Here is a 23,514-nt window from a genome sequence, read left to right on the forward strand (position 1 = left end):
CGTTACATTCCGAGCTGTTTAACCCGCAGAGTTCCCGTTTTGGTTGCCGTTGTCGTTCTCGGTGCATTTTGAGGCCACGAGCTGACAGTGACGCGGCGCTGTGGTTTCCTCGCAGCACACGATGGCGGTGATCGTGGACACCCTGAAGGAGCGGTTAGGATGCAAGATGACGCCGTCCGCCGTGGCAGCGTGGGAGAAGACGCTCAGGCTCGTGGTCACCGTCACCGCCGACGTCTACGGGGAGGTCCAGCGGAAATAGGGAGCGCCGCAGACGACCACGTCATCGTGGGGCAGCTTTTGTGCGTGTGTGTGTGTGTCGCTTTGTGCGTGCGTTGGCAGAAGTCTGCCGCTTCTTGTTCGAAGGACACGCACGTCCCGCTGCAGACTGTTCACCAAACTGTTCCCGCGGATCCCAGTGGGCTGTATGCCGCGGCTCGCCGCAGGAGTCGAGGGAAAGATCTTCTCCGAGGGCTGAGGCCGTGCGGGTCTTCTAACGCTGCTGCTGTTACGTGCTGGTATTGTTTCTTTACCACCGTGCGAGTTGTAGCGCTGACAGAAAAATACATCATTACCGATTTCCGGAGGGCTGTTAACGTGGGCAAGGATGTTCGACGTTGCGTTGGGTTGCGCCCGCGCTTCTAGAAAAGCCGTAATGAGACGGCCGTTGAAGGGTGTTTGCTTCTACGGACAGCCGGCGGCGACTGACATCGCCGTGCGCTGCTGTACTTGTCAGTGATGAAGTAACCGTCTGGCGGAAGGCCTTGCATACCTTTATTTTGTTGTCTAAACAAGCTGCTGACAGAAGCAATGCAGGCGCACTTGCGAACGCTTTTCCAGGCTTGGATGTCATGCAGAGCTGACTGTCACAAAATGAAGAAGCACTCGATTGTGTCCGCGCTGTTTTCAGGCGCAGTAAAAGTGTGTCGAAATAACAGTCTTGAGACAATGAAAAACAAAGGCGCAGAGCAGATTATCTGTCAATTTTTTTACAAAGTGCACGTACACCACAACATCGCACTTCATTTTTCGTGTCTGAATCAGTACTTTACCGTTGAAGTAGAACTTTTTTTTTTTAAGTTTCACATGAAAGCTTTCGCACTCCTCGCCGATTTAGGCTTCGGATTAATATAAAAATTTAGGAACCGTCCTGTCCTACAGAGGTGGATGGCCAGCCAAGCTGTAAGGTGCCGAGCTGCTTGTTTCACATTCTTCGTCTCTCGTTCCTCCTCCGTGTTACACCTGAGCTACTGCGTTGCCGGTCGGCGATGTCCACGTGACTGTCGGCTGGCTGTGCACGTGATCGTGGTGCGGCCTTGAAGCCTTTGGGTTTCAGATGGTCACGTGGTCATCTCCCGGCAGGCCAATGGGGCGGCTGCCTCTTTGACCTTGAACGTCACATGAGCGGCTGGGTTGCGTTGATCCGCTCGGTTTTTTTTTTTTTTTCGGTTTTCGCCAACTTTAGCTTTCACATTCCTTCAGCACACGGACGGCAGAAAAAATCCCAAACAACGAGAAGCTAACAGCTTCGGTGGAAAAAAATCGAGTTCGTCGACGCGACAGTTGCTTCGAACGCATGAAGGACCACCTGTAATGCTATTGTTCGCAGCTCGTCTAGCGGCCTTCTGCGCTATTTTACGCCCAAATTCTAGTTGGGGACATCGTTGATGTGTGCACAGTTAAACATCGGCCGAACATTATGCTCCCTCGCTTCTTTGCTCATCCGAGAAACAAAAGGAAGGCCCGTAAGGGAGTTAAACGTAGAGTCACCGATAATGCGCTCTACAGAGAAATTCTGGCGCCTTTTTTAGTTGACGAATAAATTCCCGCCGCTCATACTCTGCCGTACGGCATCTGCTGCGGCGTGCCGTGCAATTTTTTTTTGAAAATTTTGCTGCGTTCACATTGCAACGTCTAATCCACAATGGCCACCCGGAAGACTACGACCCGGCGTTTTCCCGCCGGAAAGACGCAGGGTTGGACGACGCGACATCAGCAGACAACGTAGGAGGCGCCTTCAGCGTTGCCGGCGTGAGTGGCGACCCGTAGCAGGATGGAGGGAACTTCTCTTTGTCAAACTCTTTGAGCCTCCAAAGCTAGGCAATCAGGGTCGTCCGTGCTCGTTCTTCGCAGTCTCCCCTATTTCTTCATTTCACTCATCTTGCACAGTTTCGTTGAGGGGGATCGGCCGCACACCTCGTGCACTTGTTCCGCCCGCTCCTACGCCATGGTCAGCACTTGAAAAAAAGTTTTTCCGGAAGCCGAGGATGCCAGCGAGCAAGTTATTCCCGAGAAAAATGATCACAGCGCCCGCATTTCATGCCTTCGAAACGCACGCTGCATCTCCCCGCTATTGATCGATTAATTCGGCGTTTGTTCGGTGTCGTGCTTCTCTGTGTTTTGGGATGGTTAACAACGAGGTGAACGGGTGTCGACACGTTCAGTCTTCGGTATGCAAGTGCGTGTGGCGGGGGGCGTACAGACGTACAGGACATGCGTACATACGGGACTTCTGCGAGGATGGAGACATCCTTCCATACCTGAATTGGAAAACATGTCCCCGTGGATTCTTGCCACGTTGAATGCGAAGGAAAACACGAGGGGAAGAAAGAATACAACTTCCTAAACGTTTCGAGGTGCAAGAAAGTAGCGGTAATGTCTGCCCCGTGCGCGGTATAAATTTGAGCATATGTTGCTGTAAAAATATTGTGCGCGTTGTAAAAAGGCGTACTTGAAAGCCTTCGAAACCGTACGACCACGTGCGAATGGTACGCGTTAAAACAGGACGACCTCAGCATTACATATCTCGCCTGTACCCGCCTGCTACCCTCACGCGGGACACCACCACCGGGATTGGGGGAAAAGGAACAACCGCTGCGGCGCCCTAATCGTTCCAGGCTTTCTCTCGGGGTGGTTGCCAGCCTTCACAGTGCTGACGACGTCTTTGATGCCGACCCTGTTGTAGCAGCGGGAAGCCTGTGCCGCCCGGACCATGCGTTGGCGATGACACGACGCTGCGGTCTTGTCTGGGGAGCGTTGCTCGGCAACGTTATCCACTGCGCGCGATCAATTCGCTCCCGCGAGTTAGGTGCGAAAGAAACCTGCCGTTTTTCTCGGGGTTTTCGGTTCCGCTGGGGGGATACGACGCGGCCCCGGGGAGGCGGAGAGAAGGAGGAGGAGGAGCTACAGGCGACCGCCACGGGGATCAATTATTCTGCGAACCCTCGGGCCCCCCGCGGCGATCCAGGCTTAATGGCGTTATTAGCCGCGAACCACACGCACGCACGCACGCTGTGCGTCCGCTAACGAAGAACTAATTTGCTTCACGGCACCCCATGCGTGAATCCCGGTCGCTGGCATTCTAAAGGTAACGAATTATATCATATATATGTGTATATATATATATATATATATATATATATATATATATATATATATATATATATATATATATATATACAGAGAGAGAGAAGAAAGAAAGTAAGAGAGATGCACGCACACACTGTACTCGCTGGAAATAATTTGTGACAAAAGCGGACTTTGCATCGAGAACCTTCCCTCCCACGGCGCAAGTAATTCGTATTTTTCTGCGAATTGTTTCATTGTGTGGTGCAGCGCATTTTGGACTTTTTTCTTTGAGTCCATGTTACGAGATGTGTTCGTTTTTTTTTTTGTTCCCTTCCTAAAAAGTACAATTTTCTTACGTATGCTGTATCCGAAAGCAGATGTTATGTTCGCTTGGCAAATGCCGCTTCCGGTGCTTCTTATTTGTTAGGAACTGTCGATGCTGTTGTTTTTTCTCCTTAACCTCTCGGCTACTTCCACCCGCAGTTTTGGCTGTGCGGTGGGCCTGTACTGTTCTCACTTGTTTTCAGCGACGTACTCGGCGAGCTAACACGTTGAAGCACTAGACTGGCCTGAGCGAAGTACAAGCGCGACACGTACGTCACGCGACTATCCAAAAACATTTGCAGAAAATTTTGCATGACACCGCTAATGCAACTCAGCATTAAATACATCGCCACACAGTGGAAGATCGAAATACTGCGTAAAAGTCACGTGTGCATCATTAATATTTTTGACAATTATTCTGAATTGTAACGCCGACATGATCAACCTCTGAAGTTTGCTGCCTGGACTGAAAGCACGAGCAACACGCTATTCTTTTCCAATCGCTTTTCTTCGGTTGCCTGAAGCCAGGCCAATTAACTATTAAGTGCCACTTTATTTTGTACGTCGCAACTTTTCTGTGAGACATCCTGTCGACAACCCTGCAGTGCTCCTTCTTCTTTTCCGGGTGTCATGGCATTGGCCAGAGACCGGATCCCCAAAGATGCCCCATTACGAGCAGCCTGTCCTCGAATGCATGAAAAGTGCTTTGGAAATAAGGCCCCCGGTCAGTAAAAACACGTTTCAAGTCGCCACTTGAAGCCATGCGAGCATAGCCGGTGAAATCAAGAATTAATCATTTGGCAGCCGGTATACATGCAACATCTCCTCGTAACACAAAGTTCTCTGAAAAAGCTAGAAGAAACGCGGTATGGAATATATTGACTACACAAGCTCAGTGTTGTCACATAGATTTTGTTGCGCTGTTTTTTACTACAGACGTGGTATAGCAACCCGCTACTGTTCTTCTAAGGAAACTCTGTAGTGGCAGTCGATTTTGCTTCGTTTTTATTGAGGGCCCGAAGACATGACTTAGTGCACTCTGAGTATGAATTCGTGCCAGCCACACCGTATACATGTCATTTAGTACATGTCATTTAGTTGACATTCGTATGGTGGTAAAGCGAGCGGACATTTGCAATCTGCTCGGCTTATTGGATGCTCCCGTGAAACTTTCTCTTTTTCATTGCGCCGTTCATGGGCAAGGGCTTGGAAATGGTACCTTTCTGCCTCGATTTGTCGCGAACTGGCTTTGTGCAGCGCTCGCTACGGCAGCCTAGTGCGTGTTGCGATTCGAGAGTTTTCTACGAAACCACTGTTCTAAGTACACATAAAGGATCCAGTATACATTCATCCGATATTTACATTTTTTTTTCTGGCAGCTGCATCGCATATTTATAATCTTCGTGAGAATGGAGGTGGTAAATGGCGACAGTCAGGAGCACATTTTTATTTTTATTAGAGTTTAAGAGGAGATTTCAAGATGAACTTTGCTACTGTCAGTTGAAAGCACTTAAAAGAAGTATACAAAGGAGTGATGCCGGCGAATTTTTCGGAGAGCGTATTAAGTGTCGTTGCGTGACTGTAAGAGTTGATGGCAATGCGATATTGCCGCCACAAATACCGCAGCTTGCGAAGACAACAATGGCACAATCATTGCATTTCGACTGCAACCGAAACTCTTCGGGAGGAGTGTACGCAAAGCTGGGGTCATCCTTCCTCAAAAATGAAAAACGGTACATGCGTAGCGAGAGTCAAATGCTTTTTTTTTTTTCTGTTTGAACATGCAAACCAGACATTTCGTATGGTCATTTCTGGAGCTTTGGGGCCAAACACAAATGGTGATAATGGTTCCGCACTCATACCCTCGTCCATGAAATAGAAACGAAAGAAACTTCTGCGATTTATCCTTGCTTGCAAATGTTGAATGCGTGTCGTCACTGCTACGAGAGGGCAGTAAAGGCTGTGTTTTTGTTTTCTTTAGAATGCGCCTAGCCCCGGTATATAATGGTGTACATGGCATTAGGAACATGTAGGTTCTCCCCCGCCTAGTGTTGGGTGCCCTCTGTTTCGTTGGCGCTTCTGTCGGCACTAACGGCTTTTTGGGGGCATTAATCAGTACAAATTACGCATACATGCAGCGTTTTTGTTGGGTTCAGCGCACAGGTCGTCTGTAGTGTTGTTTTTGTTGTGTGTCTTAACGGCTGTGTATCCGCTACGTTTACTACCAACGGAAAAACAAGTACATGCATGTTTGTTCTTGCATAAAAATTTTCCATGACTTGTCTATACATAAAATTACTCTATACTTGAAATAAATTAATGTTTTTCGGAAGAAAAGTCTTATCTTTCTTCGCCATTTTCTTAGTCACCAAAGAAGCATCTGACTGGAAGGGTGGTGTCAAATGAAGCTGTCGGCACTCGGGGCGACGTACCGTATTTTTAGGAATCTAACGCGCCCCCGATTGTAACGTGCAGGTAAGTTTACTAATGAAAATTCAAAAAAAAATAGCGGCGATTCTACCGCGCCGATGTAAAAGATTTGACATCAGGTGCCATAACAAAGACATTTTGTTTGACGCACGCAACTGTGGCAGTGGGAATCTCTTGTGCTTCATAAACTTGCTTACCAAGCTCCTGCTGGAATTAAAACTAAGCCGGGGAACATTGAAAGAAGACATACATTTTGAGCGCGATTGTAGCGCGCACGTGAATTTTAAGGTTTCTTTTAGCGAAAAAAAAAAAAACGCGCGCGCTATAATCGGGCAACTGCGGTATACAAGGCGTGCCTAGAACGTTCTACGGTTTGTCGCCCTTTCTCAGAACCATTCTCCAGTGCAGTTATTTCCTTTCCCCGCCATGTGCTCCGATTTTCTGTGCAAATCGGTGTACGTCACGATTACTTCATGCGTCCCATATGAAACATGGAGATCCGCGTTTTTCGCTTTGAAACAGGAAACGCCAAATTTACGGCTTGGCCCTGTAAGAACTGCTCAACCGCACTGCTATCAGAGTATACATTCGGTTTAGGGTTCAACTTACTCAAAAAAATGGCAGCATCTAAACTCCGTGGATGATGGCGAGGATGCGGAGTACGGGGACTCGAAATGACATCCAAGTTGCGCCCCGAGTGACATCCGATTTGAGCCGTGAGTTGCACCTTGATTATTCCCTAAACACGGCTCAAATCTAATTTCGCTTGATGGTGGTGTGCGCACGGATGGACACGGACGGACAGTGGGAGGTCCTACGGTACTCCGCACCGTTACAGGCGAGGTATAGTAAGCCGTTTGACTTTCGGGTACTAACTCACGGTCGTAGCTCAATGGGTAAGACGACTGACACTAACTCTGTCTGGTCTACCAGACACAGGCTCGAATCTTGCCGGTGCCTCTGGGATTTTTCGCGAGTAAATGCTATGCGCACGGACGCGGACGGACATTGTGCGGCCCTAAGATACTCCGCACCTAAAACATGAAGGAAGCTTACACTAACGCGTAAGGCTTGATAGTAGCGAAGCCGTACGCAGCCTTCACGACCATCACGGCGATTTACGTCCACGACTGCAGCCGACTTGCTTGTTCTTCGCTGCCGCAACGACCTTTACTCCATCATTGTTGCTATGGCGGTGAAGAAGCAGAACGAAGGAACGGATCGCGCACACTTAAACTAAGCGCCCGCAGGTGCAACGCGTACCCTATCACGTGTCTGTCTCGAGCAGGGGACGTGATTCTCCTGCCCATAGTCACAGCCGAATGAGTAAGCCGTTTGACTCCCGGCTGCTAACTCACGGTCGTAGCCCGAGTGGGTAAGACGACGGACTCTAACTCCGTTGATCTGAAGTATTGATTGATTGTGGGGTTTAACGCGCCGACGCAGCGCAGGGGATGAGGCGCGCCGTAGTGGAGGGCTCCGGATTAATTTTGACCACCTGGGGATCTTTATCGTGCGCCGGAATCTCGTACACACGGGCGTTTTTGCTTTTCGCCTCCATCAGAAAAGCGGCCGCCGCGGCCGGGAATCGAACCCGCGACCTCGTGCTCAGCAGCGCAACGCCGTAGCCACTGAGCCACCGCGGCGGGTCGTTGATCTGAAGTAAGATGGCAAGTTGAGCTAGTTGGTGCAGATTAAGATTCATGGTGAAAAACAGCGCGAGAAACGCAGGGACAAAAGAAGATGGGACGGCGCACACCGCTGAACTCGCAACTACAAGTTTATTAGGAAGAAAACACGTATTTATACACAAATACCATAATATCGCGCGAACAGATAACACGGGGAATGCATGTAAGAGACAACAAATTGACATCTTTAAACAGTGTGGCACGCGACAAAGTTCCGCGTCCAAGAAGTCACACAATCTGCTAACGGATAAGAAATTCAAATTAATTTCAATTCCTTGTCAAGTAATGACACAGGAGGAGCACTAACGCACTTGCCCTCGTTCGTTCTAATATGGAAAGCCTCAATTATCTCTAGGGCGTGCTTGTTTTTATGCTTGTCTACTACTCTTCTGTCCTTAAACACAGGGAAACAACCTCTACATTTTTTGCAGTGATGTGCAATGTGTGAATAGTCATCGCCCTTCAAAGAACGTCCATGCTACATTAGTCGAATGTTAAGGCATCGGCCCGTTTGCCCGATATAAACTTGACCGCAGACATAGGGAATCACATACACCACACCAACACTACAAAGCGCAAAACTTGACACATATTTTACACCACAGCTTCCACGTGTAGCTATACCTCCCAACCTCCTATATACGGCGCTACAGATCTTTCCCAATTTGTCTGGCACCGATAACGGGACTTTTAGACCATAACGGCCTGCTACATTTTTTAAGCCATGGGACAACTCATGCACACATGGCATAACCAAGAAGACTTTTTTTTACTCCGTTTCTCTACCCGCTACGGAACCAGATTTGATCCCCATTTTTAATTTGTCAACGGCAAGACGCATCACATGCTTACGGTACCCGGCCGTCGTCAGCTTGACTACTTGTTCAGAAAAGCTGTTGGCATACCGATGGACACATGACTTGGTGAAAACGCAGCGTAAGGAAGATACAGCTATGCCAGTCTTAACAATCTTGGAATGCCCTGAATTGAAATTGAGCACCGGATTCCTGGACCTAGAGCACCGGATTCCTGGACATACTCCCAACAAAGATGTCTTCTTTCAATAAACAACTTCAGGTCCAAGAATTGAATCTGCTTTTCTTTTGGGAGCTCGAACGTAAATTTGAGGCCCAAGCCACACTCCTTAAAGATTTTTATTACGTCTGGTGCCCTGCGGACGAGATGACAAGGTTCTGTAAAAACTAGAACATCATCAGCATATCTAAACGCTCTGTGCACATCCCGCTTAAGTTTTTTTCCACAGTTCTGTCAACTTTTGCCAGAAAAATACTGCTGAGCCCTGAGGCCACCTTTCAACCTATGCAAGTTCCCTTTTTTGCGTGCAGACCCCATTTCGCCACTCAACAAGGGTGAAATTAAGATAAAACAAAAGAATCTCAGGGAAGCTGCTAACCGATACGCCGCTATTGTTCATGAACTTCATTTAATCGTTATCTTCGGTTGTACATTCCCTGACGGTTGTTGGAAGTTTGTCATGCGGAATGGCGTAATGCAAATCTTCTACGTCCACGCTGAACACTTCACAGGCACCAGGGTTATGTTATTCGAGGTATCCCACAACCGATTCTCGATGTGATACAGAGACGGGGTCTCTCTGGATTTGTGTATTCAAGTGCTTCTGTAGGAATGCCGACATGCGCGATTGACATGTCTTGTTCTCGGATACTATTGCGCGGAACGGTACCTCTACCTTCTGCGTTTTGGCTGTGAAGAACACCTCTAAAACATAGTTTTTCACCTTCCTCACAGACGACGCTACCGTTGATCTACCAGACACAGATTCGAATCCTGCCGGTGATTTCTTTTCTTTGTACTGTTACTCGAAGTTTTGTAAAATGCCGCAATGAACGAATTGCTAAACAGCTTCGCTGTTTGTTAAAACTCTAACTTCTCAAAGCTGCTGGCTGCAGGCACGTCCGGAAACACATGATAGGAATGATGCCGAAATACACCACAAGTGCACCACAAGTGCACCGAAATACACCAAGTGTATACACCACAAGTGCACTCTCCACAAAGTTTGCATGGAGAAGATAGAAACGGCTAATTTTAACAGCGAAGCTTTTGAGAAAATCGTTTTGTGTGGTGTCCACAGTTTTAACAATACCAACAAAAATGCCAAGTGCTCGTGCATGCAACAATAACACCACCGCCTTCACTACATGCATCGAGCACACGTTTGTCAAGCTAAGCATACTCACTTAGGAGGATTCGAGTTTCAAGTTTCAAGTTTGTTTATTGTCTCTTTTGCATTTTCCCCGAATACATGCATGAATGTCGGGATCCTTAGCCTATTGGCTAGTAATGGATCCATTAAAAACATATCCCAGAGGAATCAGGGGTTATGCTACACACAATCACATGTTTGAAAGAAATGCGGTATGTACAAGTGCCCCAAAAACTGTCAATAAAAAGCATGTGTAGGAATAGGAAAGACGCATTCAAGATTAATTACAGTGCTAAAAATAAACGCTCCGTTCTATACAGACAAATTAAACTATGAATAAGACAGCTGGGGATAGCTCACATTGCAATAACACACATACAACAGACCGCACGTAGGAATGAAGTACATCATCAGTGCTAAAAAGCTACAGATATTAACGTTGCACCCAAGACAGCAGCAGTCAAAATCATGTACAAGGCATTGTAAGTCGATGCTATTTTCACTTTCTTACTTTTTGTTCTTCGATGTGCTGGATATTGTGTGATGTGAAAAAAAGTCTTTCAAAGCATGATCTACCCTGGTTGATCGTAAAACTGATGACGGAAGACCATTCCAAACGTTAACCCCGGAGTACTTAAGACGGCGTTGTCCGTATGTGTTATGTGAGAAAGGGATTAAAAATTTGCCCTCCGAGGCAGAGCGGCTACTTGTACCGGGTGTTTGGAAAATAGTTCTGGGAAAGGGAAAGTTGTTACAAATTATTTTATATACCAAGAGAGTTATACGATAATCTCGTAGTGTAAGCACGGGCATTATTGCGGTTTTGGAAAATAGAGGCAGAGAGGGTGTACGAGGGGGAACATGGTTTATTATTCTCAAGGCTCTCTTTTGTAGGCATATTATGTGCTTGATGAATGTGTGATAGGAAAATCCCCAACACTCGATGCAGTATGCTATCTGGTATTGGAACAGAGAGAAGTAGATTGTGCGCAAGATACAAGTTTCAAAATGCTGTCGAGCTTTGGTCAGGGTAAAACAGACAGAGGAAAGTTTCTTCCCCAGCCTCTCTAAATGGGGCTTCCAGTTCAACGCATCGTCCAGCAATACACCTAATATAAAACTGCGTCGACTTTTTCTATTTCTTTATCATTGACCTTCAGCATGCCCATTGTGTAATCCACAGGCTTGCAGGGTGATCTAAAAACTACATATTTGGTTTTATCGGGGTTTAAAGTAAGCCTATTTGTCGTGAACCACTCGCTGATTTTTAAAAGTACGTCTTTTAAAATATGTGCCGCAGTATGAAGGGACGGGGTGGTGAAAAGTAGCGCTGTGTCATCCGCGTACATTACGGCACTTACTTTAGACAGGCAATGAGTTAAATCGTTAATATATAACGTAAAAAGAATAGGTCCCAGAACGGAGCCCTGTGGCACTCCCGTACAGACTGGTCTTAAACGAGAAACATGCCCGTCTCCCTTTGGTATCGCCCACTCAGATAACTTTTAAAAAACTGGAGTGACTGGCCTCTGAATCCGTATTGCTCAAGCTTTTGGCGTAAGATATCAAAATGAACCTATTGCAAAGGTTGTTGTTCAGGGCCTCATTAATTACATCTGTCAAGGAAAAAGTACTGCAGATAAAGTTGATTTGGTTTTTTGAAAGCCATATTGGTCCGGCGATAGAATACCGTTTTTATGCAGGAAATTCTTTACTCGCATCGCTAATAACTTTTCGAACAACGTGTTAATGCAACTTAAAACGGATATAGGTCTGTAATTGTTGAGAGCATTTTGGTTTTCAGTTTTTTAGAATTCCAGGATATACTCGTATGGAACGCTTTATTGAAAAGTAATAGTAAAGTTGGTGCTAGGATTTCTATTTTTTGTAGGGATCAAAATAGCTATGCCATCAATGCCTTTAGCCTTCCCTGAATTCAAATTTTTAGCAGTTGATATAAGCTCTGTTTCAGTTATGTCGATGTAAACAAATGAAGGGCCATGCCAAGGAGGTAGAGAAAGTTCTTTTGGTGTGGTTAGGCCACAATGCAGATTTGAACCGACGGAACAGAAGGGCTCGTTGAACTGATTTGCAAGATTCTGCATTTGCGGCATTTTTAGGAAGGACTCTCTTTGATGGAGTTGGCCGTATAATAGAGTTAATAACTTTACAAAGTTTGCCGCAATCATTGGAAGTTGAAGTTACTTGTTTCTTGTAGTGTAGTCCCTTCTGTTTACGCATAGCTGCAATCGCTTTGTTTCTATACATTTTAAACTGGTTAGTGTAATAGGAGTTCCCTCTGTTCTGTTTCATTTTGGTATACCAGAAATCTCGTGTTTTTATAGTATTCAGTACGTTAGCTGTCATCCATGAGCATATTGGATGCGTATGGTACGTCTTCTTTACTGTTTTACTGCTGTCCTTGATCACCGACTTTATCCATTCGACTAGGGTCCGACAATGTTCACTACCATCCATACCTTTAAGGTCCTCAAAATTGGCTGCAGAGAGCAGCTGCGAAACCCTGTCGTAATCGAGCTGTGTAGTATAGCCAAGAAAATGGCTATACTACATGGCTCGATAGCGGTTGCCATCGATGCGATATAGGAATGCTATTGGCAGGTAGGTGGTCGGCTATGGGAATGTCGTACGGTCCTGAAAGGGAACTAACAGGTTTGAAGTTGCATAGGACATGATCCAAGCATGTGCAGGTGTCTGAAATGATGCGAGTCGGGCGAATGAGATTTTGGAACCCATGAGAATTTAATAAGTTTTGATAGTTATCACAGCTGCCACCTAAGATATCGATGTTCACATCGCCTACAACTACAGTATTCTTATGTGTCGCGAAACTTTCGCTAAATGGACATACAGACAGACGAAGGAAGACGGGCAATGCGCAACTCACAACTATTTATTTGCAGGAAAAGAAGTTGCCTTATATAGGCTTCTACAAGACAGAAAAAACACATAAAAGCAGATAGTAAAATCGATGGAAACACCACAATACTCAGAGCCCGCCAACCGCTTGCTGTCTAAAAAAACGAAACTCATTGCTAAAAAGTGATAATGATGGTTCACTGATGCACCCATCGCGATTTTTTTCAATGAAGTACGATTCTGAAAGCTCACGCGCCACAGTGTCATGGCTTCTGCCAATGATAATGGTTTCTTTGAGGCGCGGCGTACAACAACAATCACGGCAATGCATGGGCAAGTGTGATCCAGTGCCTTTCTTGGTTGATTAATCGTGCTCCCTGAGGCGATCATTTATGCAACGTCCGCTTTGCCCAACATATACCTTGTCACCAGTGAGCGGTATCTGGTAAACTATGCCAACTTTGCATCCCACGTACTTCTTGGCGTGCTTCTTACTACATGGATTAGGCTTCTTTTTTTCCGGCGATACGGCTGCACAACCCACCTAGCTTGCGTGGTCACGCCGTGGTGCAGAAAACACAATCGGAACCCGATACTTCGTAGCAACCCGCTTAAGGTTGTGAGCTACTTTATGGGAATATGGCACCACCTCAGGCCTCGTTTTCTTTTCGGCTGCAACCTTAGGTTTGACCCGCTTACGCTTTAGTTTTTGAAGCAACGCCTCAGAAACAGCCGCCAGTATCGACCGAGGGTACCCGGCATCCAATAGTCGAGAGACCTGGGCGTCAAAACTGGTTTGCATACGATGAGTACAAGACTTTTGTATAGAGGACTCCAAGCACATCAAGGCTATCGCACGTTTTACAGTTTTTGAGTGAGCTGATTCAAAGGGCAGGAGCCCTTCGGTCGCGCGGGGACAAAACGTCCAACACACATGTTTTTATGCTACGCAGAAGTCAATATCTAAAAACCTCAGGTTATGCCCCTTTTGCATTTAGTGCGTAAACTTCAAGCTGCCGCCCAATTTACTGAACGTCTCTAAAACTTCTGCAACGCTTTCTTGGTAACTCAGACCCTCCCGCCTTTTCAGTACGATCAAGTAGTCATCCCCGTATCTAAAATTTTTTGGATGTTTTTTTCTGCCAAAACCCATAAAGAAGGGATTCCATTTCGATGCATAGTTAGTGAAAAGGGAAGTTGGCAACGGGAGTTAAGCAGGTATCTACAGAAACCTTTGAATACGCTAAGCACCAATGATCCGTTTGCCGTCAGAAATTCGCAGGAAGTGATAGACTTTGTGCGAAAAAATGGTGATGTTGGTGGATTGTTTTCCGTAGATGTAGAAGAGTTGTTCTTTTCAATTCCACATGGTGAATTATTGACAAGCGTACAAGAATGTATTGAGGAGAATGGCGCAACAAGGTTTCAAAATGCTGCGGGTATTTCAGTTAGTGGTTTCTTGTCCCTGCTCGAGTTCTACCTTTCCGCCACGGTCGTGAAGCATGACGATAAAATGGATCTGTATCGGTTCGTGCGTTGCCCCAGTTCTGTCAAGCATTTTTCTTTCGCGGTTAGACCGTAATTTACTACGTGATATGGACAATGGAAACATCCAAAAAATCTTTAGATACGGGGATGACTACTTGATCGTTCTGAAAAGGCGGGAGGGTCTGAGTTACCAAGAAAGCGTTGCAGAAGTTTTAGATACGTTCAGTAAATTGGGCGGCAGCTTGAAATTTACGCACTAAATGCAAAAGGGGCATAACCTGAGGTTTTTAGATATTGACTTCTGCGTAGCATAAAAACATGTGTGTTGGACGTTTTGTCCCCGCGCGACCGAAGGGCTCCTGCCCTTTGAATCAGCTCACTCAAAAACTGTAAAACGTGCGATAGCCTTGATGTGCTTGGAGTCCTCTATACAAAAGTCTTGTACTCATCGTATGCAAACCAGTTTTGACGCCCAGGTCTCTCGACTATTGGATGCCGGGTACCCTCGGTCGATACTGGCGGCTGTTTCTGAGGCGTTGCTTCAAAAACTAAAGCGTAAGCGGGTCAAACCTAAGGTTGCAGCCGAAAAGAAAACGAGGCCTGAGGTGGTGCCATATTCCCATAAAGTAGCTCACAACCTTAAGCGGGTTGCTACGAAGTATCGGGTTCCGATTGTGTTTTCTGCACCACGGCGTGACCACGCAAGCTAGGTGGGTTGTGCAGCCGTATCGCCGGAAAAAAAGAAGCCTAATCCATGTAGTAAGAAGCACGCCAAGAAGTACGTGGGATGCAAAGTTGGCATAGTTTACCAGATACCGCTCACTGGTGACAAGGTATATGTTGGGCAAAGCGGACGTTGCATAAATGATCGCCTCAGGGAGCACGATTAATCAACCAAGAAAGGCACTGGATCACACTTGCCCATGCATTGCCGTGATTGTTGTTGTACGCCGCGCCTCAAAGAAACCATTATCATTGGCAGAAGCCATGACACTGTGGCGCGTGAGCTTTCAGAATCGTACTTCATTGAAAAAAATCGCGATGGGTGCATCAGTGAACCATCATTATCACTTTTTAGCAATGAGTTTCGTTTTTTTAGACAGCAAGCGGTTGGCGGGCTCTGAGTATTGTGGTTGTAAGGTCCACTTATGAGATTAGCGGCCAGGCGCCCGGGCTGCGCGTGAGAACCCACCGCTCTGTCTGGTGGTCCAGCACTGTAGACTCTACGCTGCAGCCGTCGCCAGTTCGTCGCGGAGCGCACGGGAGAGGGATTGTCTGGCCCACCGCATACCACAGGGATAATCCCCCATTGAGAAAGCAGACGGCGCGGCCAGATTCCGGGAACCATCTGCGTGATGCGCGGAGGTGGTGGGGTTACCGGCGTCGAAGCGCGCGCCGCGCGAGACACCATTGTTAACGCGCCCTGGCCGGCCCAGTGCACTGTCGCCGCCTTTCGCTCTCACCCCGAGGGGTCACGCGCACCTGCTCGGCCGCGAGCGTGCCGTTGACCCAAAGATGGCGGCGCCTCATTGAATATTCCGTATCGCGCTGAGTGACAGCTGTCTACGTGAATTTGGGCACTCCCTTACGCGTGTACGAACTCTACAGGGGCGTTCCCGAGAGAGTGTGATCTCGAGGTTTTATAAGGCCGAACTTGGCCGTTGGAAATCGTTCTTGTCTGAGCGCCGAGCTGGGCAGTTCCCGGCGGGACAAGGAGTCTCGACCGTTGAAGCTAGGTTGGGATTTGTGAGCCCCCTAGGTTAGAGGTTAAGATCGCGTCGGAGGTTTAGGGTGCAGCGCCGTACCGGGCAACTAGACGGATCTTGCGGCGAGACAGAGTCTTGGCCGTCGTTTCTCGAGCGGTTTGTGTACGCTCCGAGGATAGGAGAGTTAGACGAAGTTGAGAAGCTCAAGTGATTTGTGCGCACTTGGAGCTAGCGTCTAGCTGAAGTTTGAAGTTTTCCTTTTATTACTCATGTACCCAGTTTTCCTACTGTAAATAGCTGTATATAAACTCTTCGCTTCATTTAATCAACCCCAACGCCTCGAGTTCGTCAATTCGACCGCCATCTCCAAGAACTTCAACACCATCGCCCTGCCAGCCTCCTGCCAAATCAACCGGAGCCCGGGCGATTGGGTTCCTGATCGACATGGGACTTCGGGGAAACGAACTACAGGACCATCTTTACTGTGGTGTTGCCATCGATTTTACTATCTGCCTTTATGTGTTTTTTCTGTCTTGTAGAAGCCTATATGAGGCAACTTCTTTTCCTGCAAATAAATAGTTGTGAGTTGCGCATAGTCCGTCTTCCTTCGTCTGTCTGTTTGTCCATTTAGCGCAAGTTTCGTGATACATAATGCACCAACTAGCCCAACAGCACATTATACTGAAGTATTCTTATGGTTGTCGTTTAGGTAACAGAAAATACTTTCAAGGTTCTTCAGAAACAGTTTGCGATGCGACTGAGGGGGTCTATATACAGCACCGTAAACAACATCATCAATTTCTACAAATAAAGATTCAGAACTAGTAGCGGCAGGTAAGTACGAACATTTTGTATATGCGAGAGGCTTCCTAATATATATTGCTACTCCTCCTCCCCTGTTATTTGCTTCTCGAGGGTGGGATATGAACAAGTAATTTGGAATGTTATAGCTTTCGCCAGGACTCAACCAGGTTTCTGTCACCGCAATGACAGCATACATAGATGAATGCTGGGTTAGAAGGGAGCAAAGAGCATCGCTGTTTTTTGCAGCGCTTTTAATATTGCAGTCCAGTATGGAGTGTGTGCCCTTCGTTTTATCGAAGTTATCAACTACAGAAGAAGTCAGCATAACAGAAGGGGCCTATGGTATCTGCGCAAGATGGGCTTCGTTGCAGATGCGGATAGTTTCGAAGTTGTCAGCTTTTTTTCATCAATATGCGCCCGTTCGTAACCCAAGCGTGTCGCCAATTGTGACGTGTTTTTTTTTTTTTTTTTTTTTTTGCGGCAATGGCTTTTCCCAGCAGGTTTTATACGTAGGACAGGCGTCGATCCGGCAATTCTAAAGCCAGATGTATTCAGTCGCATTTTTTTTTTGTAGCACCAAGCAGCTTATCGCGGGCTGCGCAGGACATGAATTTTATGACAATGTGCGACACATTCCTGTCTTTAGTCGGTAACCCAGTGGGCTATATCAATATCAGCTTGTGACAGTGTTACTCCAACTTTTTTGGCAAGCGCGGTAACAATCTCGGTCACTGTCTTTTCGGTTGATTTAGGAATACCTTTTAATTCTAGGTTAGCCCTCCCACGGCTGTACTGTTAAAGCTCAGCTAGGTCGCCCTTGGTTTCCGTAATTTGCTTGGTTAACTCAGTTTTCTTTTACCAGTCTGGCATCTTCTGCTTTCAGGCCACGCAGCTCTTTCTGCGTGTCGTCCAAGGTTTTCTTAAAATTGTCAAAGCCCTTGCTCATAAAGTCAACTGATTTTTGAAGAATGCCAAGTTCCTCATGAATGTGGGAATCCATTGCTTTACTTTTAGTACTGAGCTTCACAATCAGACATGCTAGCTCTTTTACTGTACTTGGAACCTTGTCAAAAAGTACTTGGAACCTTGCCAACATTTCCCCCACACACACACAAAAAAAAGAGAAAAAAACTCCAGCGTTCCCTGTATCGTGGCAACATTTGCTGAGAACGATGACGACACGTCATAGCGTACGCCCCGATCGTTTGTTCGTCCTCATGCCGTCGTGCGCATGAGGAATTAGAATTAACGGGCTTTTACTGTATACCCTTCCCGAAACAGATCATTGTCGGAGTCGGTGAGCTGCTTTAAAAAGTCAAACAATATTAACCTTCATTTCAGCAATATGCGGACCTAACTTCCGATATGGAAGTCAGGGCGTTCATGTACAAGTTCTTTTTAATTGAAAAGCGGAGTAACTTTTTGTGTTTGCTTTTATGTTTAATTTACACCATTATTTCATGCTTAGGGGTAATTTGTACGTCCATGGGCTGATGTCCTTCGGACGTACAGAAATGTACATTCTTTGTACATACGTTGCTGGATATCCACTGTACAGGCGTGGCCACAGCAGAGGTAACATGGCCGCGCGCCGCCGCTCTCTGCGGGGCGCCACGACGGGTGCCGCGAACATGCGCCATTAGTGCCAGAGGCGGAGATAGCTGCGCATCGAATCCTATATGATTCCTCCAATAAAGCTCTGCAGCAGTGCTCTAGTAACGTATTCTAAGTTATTGTGTGGCACAAGATGCACCCCAAAATTTAAAATATTGCAGCAGAGCTATATTCCTATATCCAACAAATGGTTTCATCTGGTGGGAAAAAACGCCAAGGCGCAGCCTAAGACGCCGAGCGCCTGCATCAGGCTAATCAGGCATACAGCTCATAATTCGCTTAATAAGTAAACCACGAAACAATGATCGATATCGAATTACGGATGGTAAGGCGCCTGTGAACAATACGACTCCCCCACCACGTGTTCCTGGTAAAGATTATGTTTGCAGATTATCTTTGAAGGCTAGTGTCACTAAATAGAGCAGTTCTTGAACAAGACGCCGAGCCCATGCGTCAGGCTATGCAGGACACAACATTTGCCACCAGAGAAGCTGAGCGTAGTGTCAGCAGATAAGGTAGTAGAGTACCGCCAATGAGGCACGCAAGGTCAGCAACGGAGGCCATTTTGGCGTTTATCAGGGTTGCGAGATGGCCGCATCTATGGCCTCGCCGTTACCTTCGACCGGATAGCTTGTTAACAACACTACCGAAGATGCAGCAAAACTGCAACTTTGGGCACACTTCTGCTGCTGAAATGCTGTTACACGCCTTATCTTCGATTCGCATTGGGAACGACGTCAGTCGCGCACAGCCGCAGAGCAGGGAGGACACGCTAAGCCAACCAGGGTTGACGGGCTAAAACGCATAAACAAAAAAATGGCGGCGCCATGCATGAACCGTCGCAGTGTAAACAAATGTCACGTAATCCGAACTGAAAATGATCATGGTGGCGGCACGGAACAATGGGAAAAAGTAGGCGAGAGATCAGGACGCAGGAGGCGTAGTTGTACAGATGAGAATTTAGAAACATCCCCCTCGCGAGGGGCACGATCAAATGCAGAGCATTTCTGGGGGCGCACGACGTTAAGTAGTTTGCGTTACGTTAATGTTGTTGCACTTGTTGCTGTTGGTTGTTATATTGTAATTAAATGAGGAGACGTAATTACGTGGTCACGTGACATCATTTATTAGCAGGTGGGTATGATTATTATTTTTCTCTTCTCTCTCTTTTCTTCTCTGGCTGTTGTTGTTGCGTCGTCGACGTCTAGATGCCTCTGGTTGAGTTAGTCCCCCCATTCGAGGGAGTCGATGGGAGACGTCATTATTGAAGTTGTTCTTGTTTTTGCTGCTGCTGTTGGTGTTGTTGCACGACACCGAGGACGACGGCCTTGTGGTCGCTGAACCACAGATGTTGTTGATCCCGCGACGCGCGCGCCCCCACCTGTTGGGCGCGAACCGACCGCGGAGAGAGCGCGCGATGCGAGCGGAGAGTAGGCGAGGAGGAGCGGGGGAGAGGGCGCACCTGCGAGCGATGCGGACTACTACGGACGCCTAGAACGGGTGACATCGTGAGGTAAAGAAATGCTCAGCATTTAAAAAATGTCACTCCAGATCCCTGCGATCGCGGCGCTTCTCTAGCAGCTCGCGTGCGCTAAAATCGTGCGAGCGACGCTGCCAGATAACCGCCTCTGCTATCAGCGCCATCGCTGAGACCAATATGCTGCGAATAATGGTCGAAGCCGCGTTAAAAGAAGTCCGGCAGGCGGGCATGCGTGTTCTGCTCCCTTCGTTTACCGCTGGTGTAGCTACGCGGCGCTCCTATGCGTTTCGGCCACAGCTCCCGTGCTCCAATTACTTCTGACGGCACCTGTACAGTGGCCGCCCATACTTGGCATTGGATGTTCGGCTGTTTTTTGGATGTACTACGTACGTCCGTGGTTGCTTGGGAAGGCTATACCTTTGCCATTTTCACAGCCATAACTCGCTACCGAAGGCAAGACTATAGCCACTATCACTGCCAGAACTCGCCGCCGAATTATAGTCGAATGTAAGGCTATTCGTGACTCGTGTTTGCGCTCGCCACCTAGCGGCTGTCGCGAGCATCGCGCTTATCAGGTCCGCCGGTAGACTTTTCCGGATACCGCGGCGCGCACGTTTATGGCCGTAACTGCGTAGTTGTCGTGATGCCGCCGAAAGAAGAACCAAAGACGCAAGACGCGGACGTGTAAGGGGTTTTGTTGCGTCCCCTTGTCAGCACAATTAAGGACAGAAGTGTATCCTTTCATCGCGTCACGCGAGAAGCAGACGATGCGTCTCGCAGGGCGTTGTGGATACGGAACCTGCGGTTTGGAAAAAAAAAAAAATGGGATGCCCACCTTGCAAGTTTGCTCCAAGTACTTCGCTCAACTACTACCAGATTCCTTCAATGCTTTTCTGCTCATGAAGCTCCGCCGTCACGCTATGGCAGAGCTTCTGGCGCTGCCCAAGAAGGTGGCGCCACGGCGCTGGCGTTCATCGTATTGGCGGTGAGCGCGACCACGGGTGGCGCTGCGCGCTACGCATCCGTGACGTCGGCTTAGGGATTCTCGCCTTTGTCGTCTGCTTCACTCGGGCTCGCTCTTCCTGCTATTTCATTGGCTCGGCTGGCGTCTGATGCTTGTCCGTACCAGATTTTGCGTGCGCGTAACTTTTTATCATAATAATAGACTTAAAATCGCATACACTAGCTCAAGGCGTGAGTTAAAGTTTTTGGATACCGCTACGGAAGAGACATTGCCGGCTTCGCCCCATCCGTTGCGAAGCCGGTCCTGTGCGGAGCGCGAAGAGTCGGAGCTAGGCATCAGTTTCTGTATCGAGCAATCTTTCGAACAAAGAAAACAGCCAGCTGCTAGTAACCGACAACAGCGAAAATACAAGACCAACACAAATTCTTGGCCTTCGGGGCTGTCGGCTTTGGCAGAAGGCATTACGATTCCCAGTAATCATACGTAAGGTAAAACAGTTTTTGCAACCTTGGCGACTGCTCGAAAGTATTGTATCACAACTCTTCACGTTTTAATGGCATGAAAGTACATGCTGACATGCACTGTGGGATGTAAAAACTGCAGGTTGAGTTTCACATAACCCACTGTGTATATAGGCGCTTGCTGGTTTTATACCAGGCTTCTAACCAGTATGGGTTTATTGAGCAAAAGGAGTCCCGTCTACAGTAAAGATACAGTAACACTATACCTGTTCATACCTCGAGGGATATTCCGGTACATTTCCCACAGCCATATCTTCCCAATATTCAAACATGCTTTATATGAAAACTGCACTCGAGTGGAGGAGGAGGAGAAGGAGGAGGAGAAAACTTCATTTAACACCATAAAATCGAGCATATTAGTTGGCCGGGTCCCCAGCCCAGGACCTAAGAGTAATAGTAATTTTCTTCAATTCATAGGACACCATCCAGAGTAGACCAGAATTTGTTCTTTACGGCTGGAAGGATTGGAGAGCAATAAAGAGCTGCTTGGAAATATTAATCGGTTTCGATTCTTGCAACATGTGCACGTATACTATTTATTACATTCGTTTGCGAGTATATCAAGCCTTCAACACCGTAACCATTTCCCTAATTGTTTGGGTTGATAGTAAGTTCGTTATGATAAGGATGGTTACGATAGAAATTCGGAGCACAAAAGCCGCGTTCGAATATTCTGGACAACGTTGTCTAGGGCGCGATCGCGGTGGCGTAGCACAAACCTTCTCATTGTATTTGCATGTGAATAAACAACGCACGCTGCGGATATGCACATTCTTGTACGCAGCCATAACGAAAGCCAATTTCTGAGGAAGGTACTGTATGCCTTACAGCCTTAAGAAAATATCCACACGAACCTTGTGAGCCTCCCAAACATCCCCGAACCTACTAATAAGACGTTTGTGACGGTGCAGAAATAGTAATGCGTTCGGCCTCCCAAAAAATTGATCTGAAACAAGTCAACGAAAACAAAAGAAATAGAAGACAGCCGCTTTATTTCCTGCTGTGCGATGCGCGTGTATGGGCCCGCTGTTTGGTAAGTGGCATTAGACTGTTGAGTCTTCATAGGAGCATCTGAGAAATACTGCAGGGGAGTCCACCTATTTTGAAGACTTATCGAGGAGCTCTGAGTGCTGATCCTCGCGAATAAGCTAGAAAGGACGACTTACGCACGCTCTTCTGACCGATGTTCCGAAGAAGGTTGTTCTCTCTCTCCCCGTGCGTTGCAAACTTGTGGTAAATACAGCTTCAAATAAATTAGATGTTTCAGAAGTTGGCAAGAATAACTGAATTACTAGAAATACGCTTGTAATGCATTAAAGCATCAAAGAGGGCGATTTCTAGCGCAGGCACTGCTGCCCCTTACGAGCGGAGCGTAGCAGACGACAGCGGCGCCAGTCCCTAAGCTGACGTCAGAGCCAGGGGGCGCCACTCAAACATCTCACCGCCAATTGCCTGTATTCACTGGCGAGGCGCGCATGCAGGCAACCGTGCGAGTGCACCGCCACTCGTTACGTCGGGCTCCGCGGGATGTCGGTACTTGTCCGTGATAAGCAAACTCTACCTCAACGAACGCAAAGTATTGCCTCGAGTCCAATGTGAGTGCGATTAATAACATCTCTGTTGTTTTGTTTTTTTTCTTCGGCGGGCGGGCGCAGTGGCCCAAGCCGCGCCATGTCCGTGGCGCATCGGCCATGTTTGTGGCCGTTTCCAGTGTTGCCAAGCGATGAAATTGACAGCTAAGCTTTTCAACGAATACCGCCTATAGGGCAGCCGGTAAAGTGTTCGCATGGGGTGTTAGTAGGTCTCGTTCTCTTTACCTGTTGCGTACCGCTGAAATGGACCGATTATTTCATGGGTGCTGAATTGTTTTCTGTAAACGGTCATGCCGTTAACTTGCCGCGTCCCTGGTTGGCGTTCTGGCTAAAGAGGAAACGACGAGGAAGCTTCGCTTTTTCGCTTTCATTCGGACGCCAAGCTGCGCGCGAGATAGAGAGACTAAACATGTTTATTGTTTCTTATTAAAGAGTCCTTAGGGTGGCCTCCTCATTCCAGGAGTCCATTTGCACGGGCTTGGCACGG

General features: G+C 47.4%; 1 protein-coding gene across 1 annotated transcript in view; it reads left to right on the plus strand.

The window, feature by feature from the left end:
- The window catches only part of LOC144137823 (globin-like), a 100,030-nt gene extending 94,024 nt beyond the window's left edge, over positions 1–6,006 (plus strand). Inside the window, exon 3 of the mRNA XM_077669829.1 lies at positions 116–6,006. Within this exon, the coding sequence (XP_077525955.1) occupies positions 116–259 (144 nt within the window). The 3' untranslated portion in view covers positions 260–6,006. The remainder of the gene's footprint in view (positions 1–115) is intronic.
- Positions 6,007–23,514: the final 17,508 nt, after the last annotated feature.

This window comes from Haemaphysalis longicornis, unplaced genomic scaffold, assembly GCF_048455015.1.
Source record: "Haemaphysalis longicornis isolate Haplotype H1 unplaced genomic scaffold, Haemaphysalis longicornis Haplotype H1 scaffold_5, whole genome shotgun sequence".
Lineage (NCBI taxonomy): Eukaryota > Metazoa > Arthropoda > Arachnida > Ixodida > Ixodidae > Haemaphysalis > Haemaphysalis longicornis.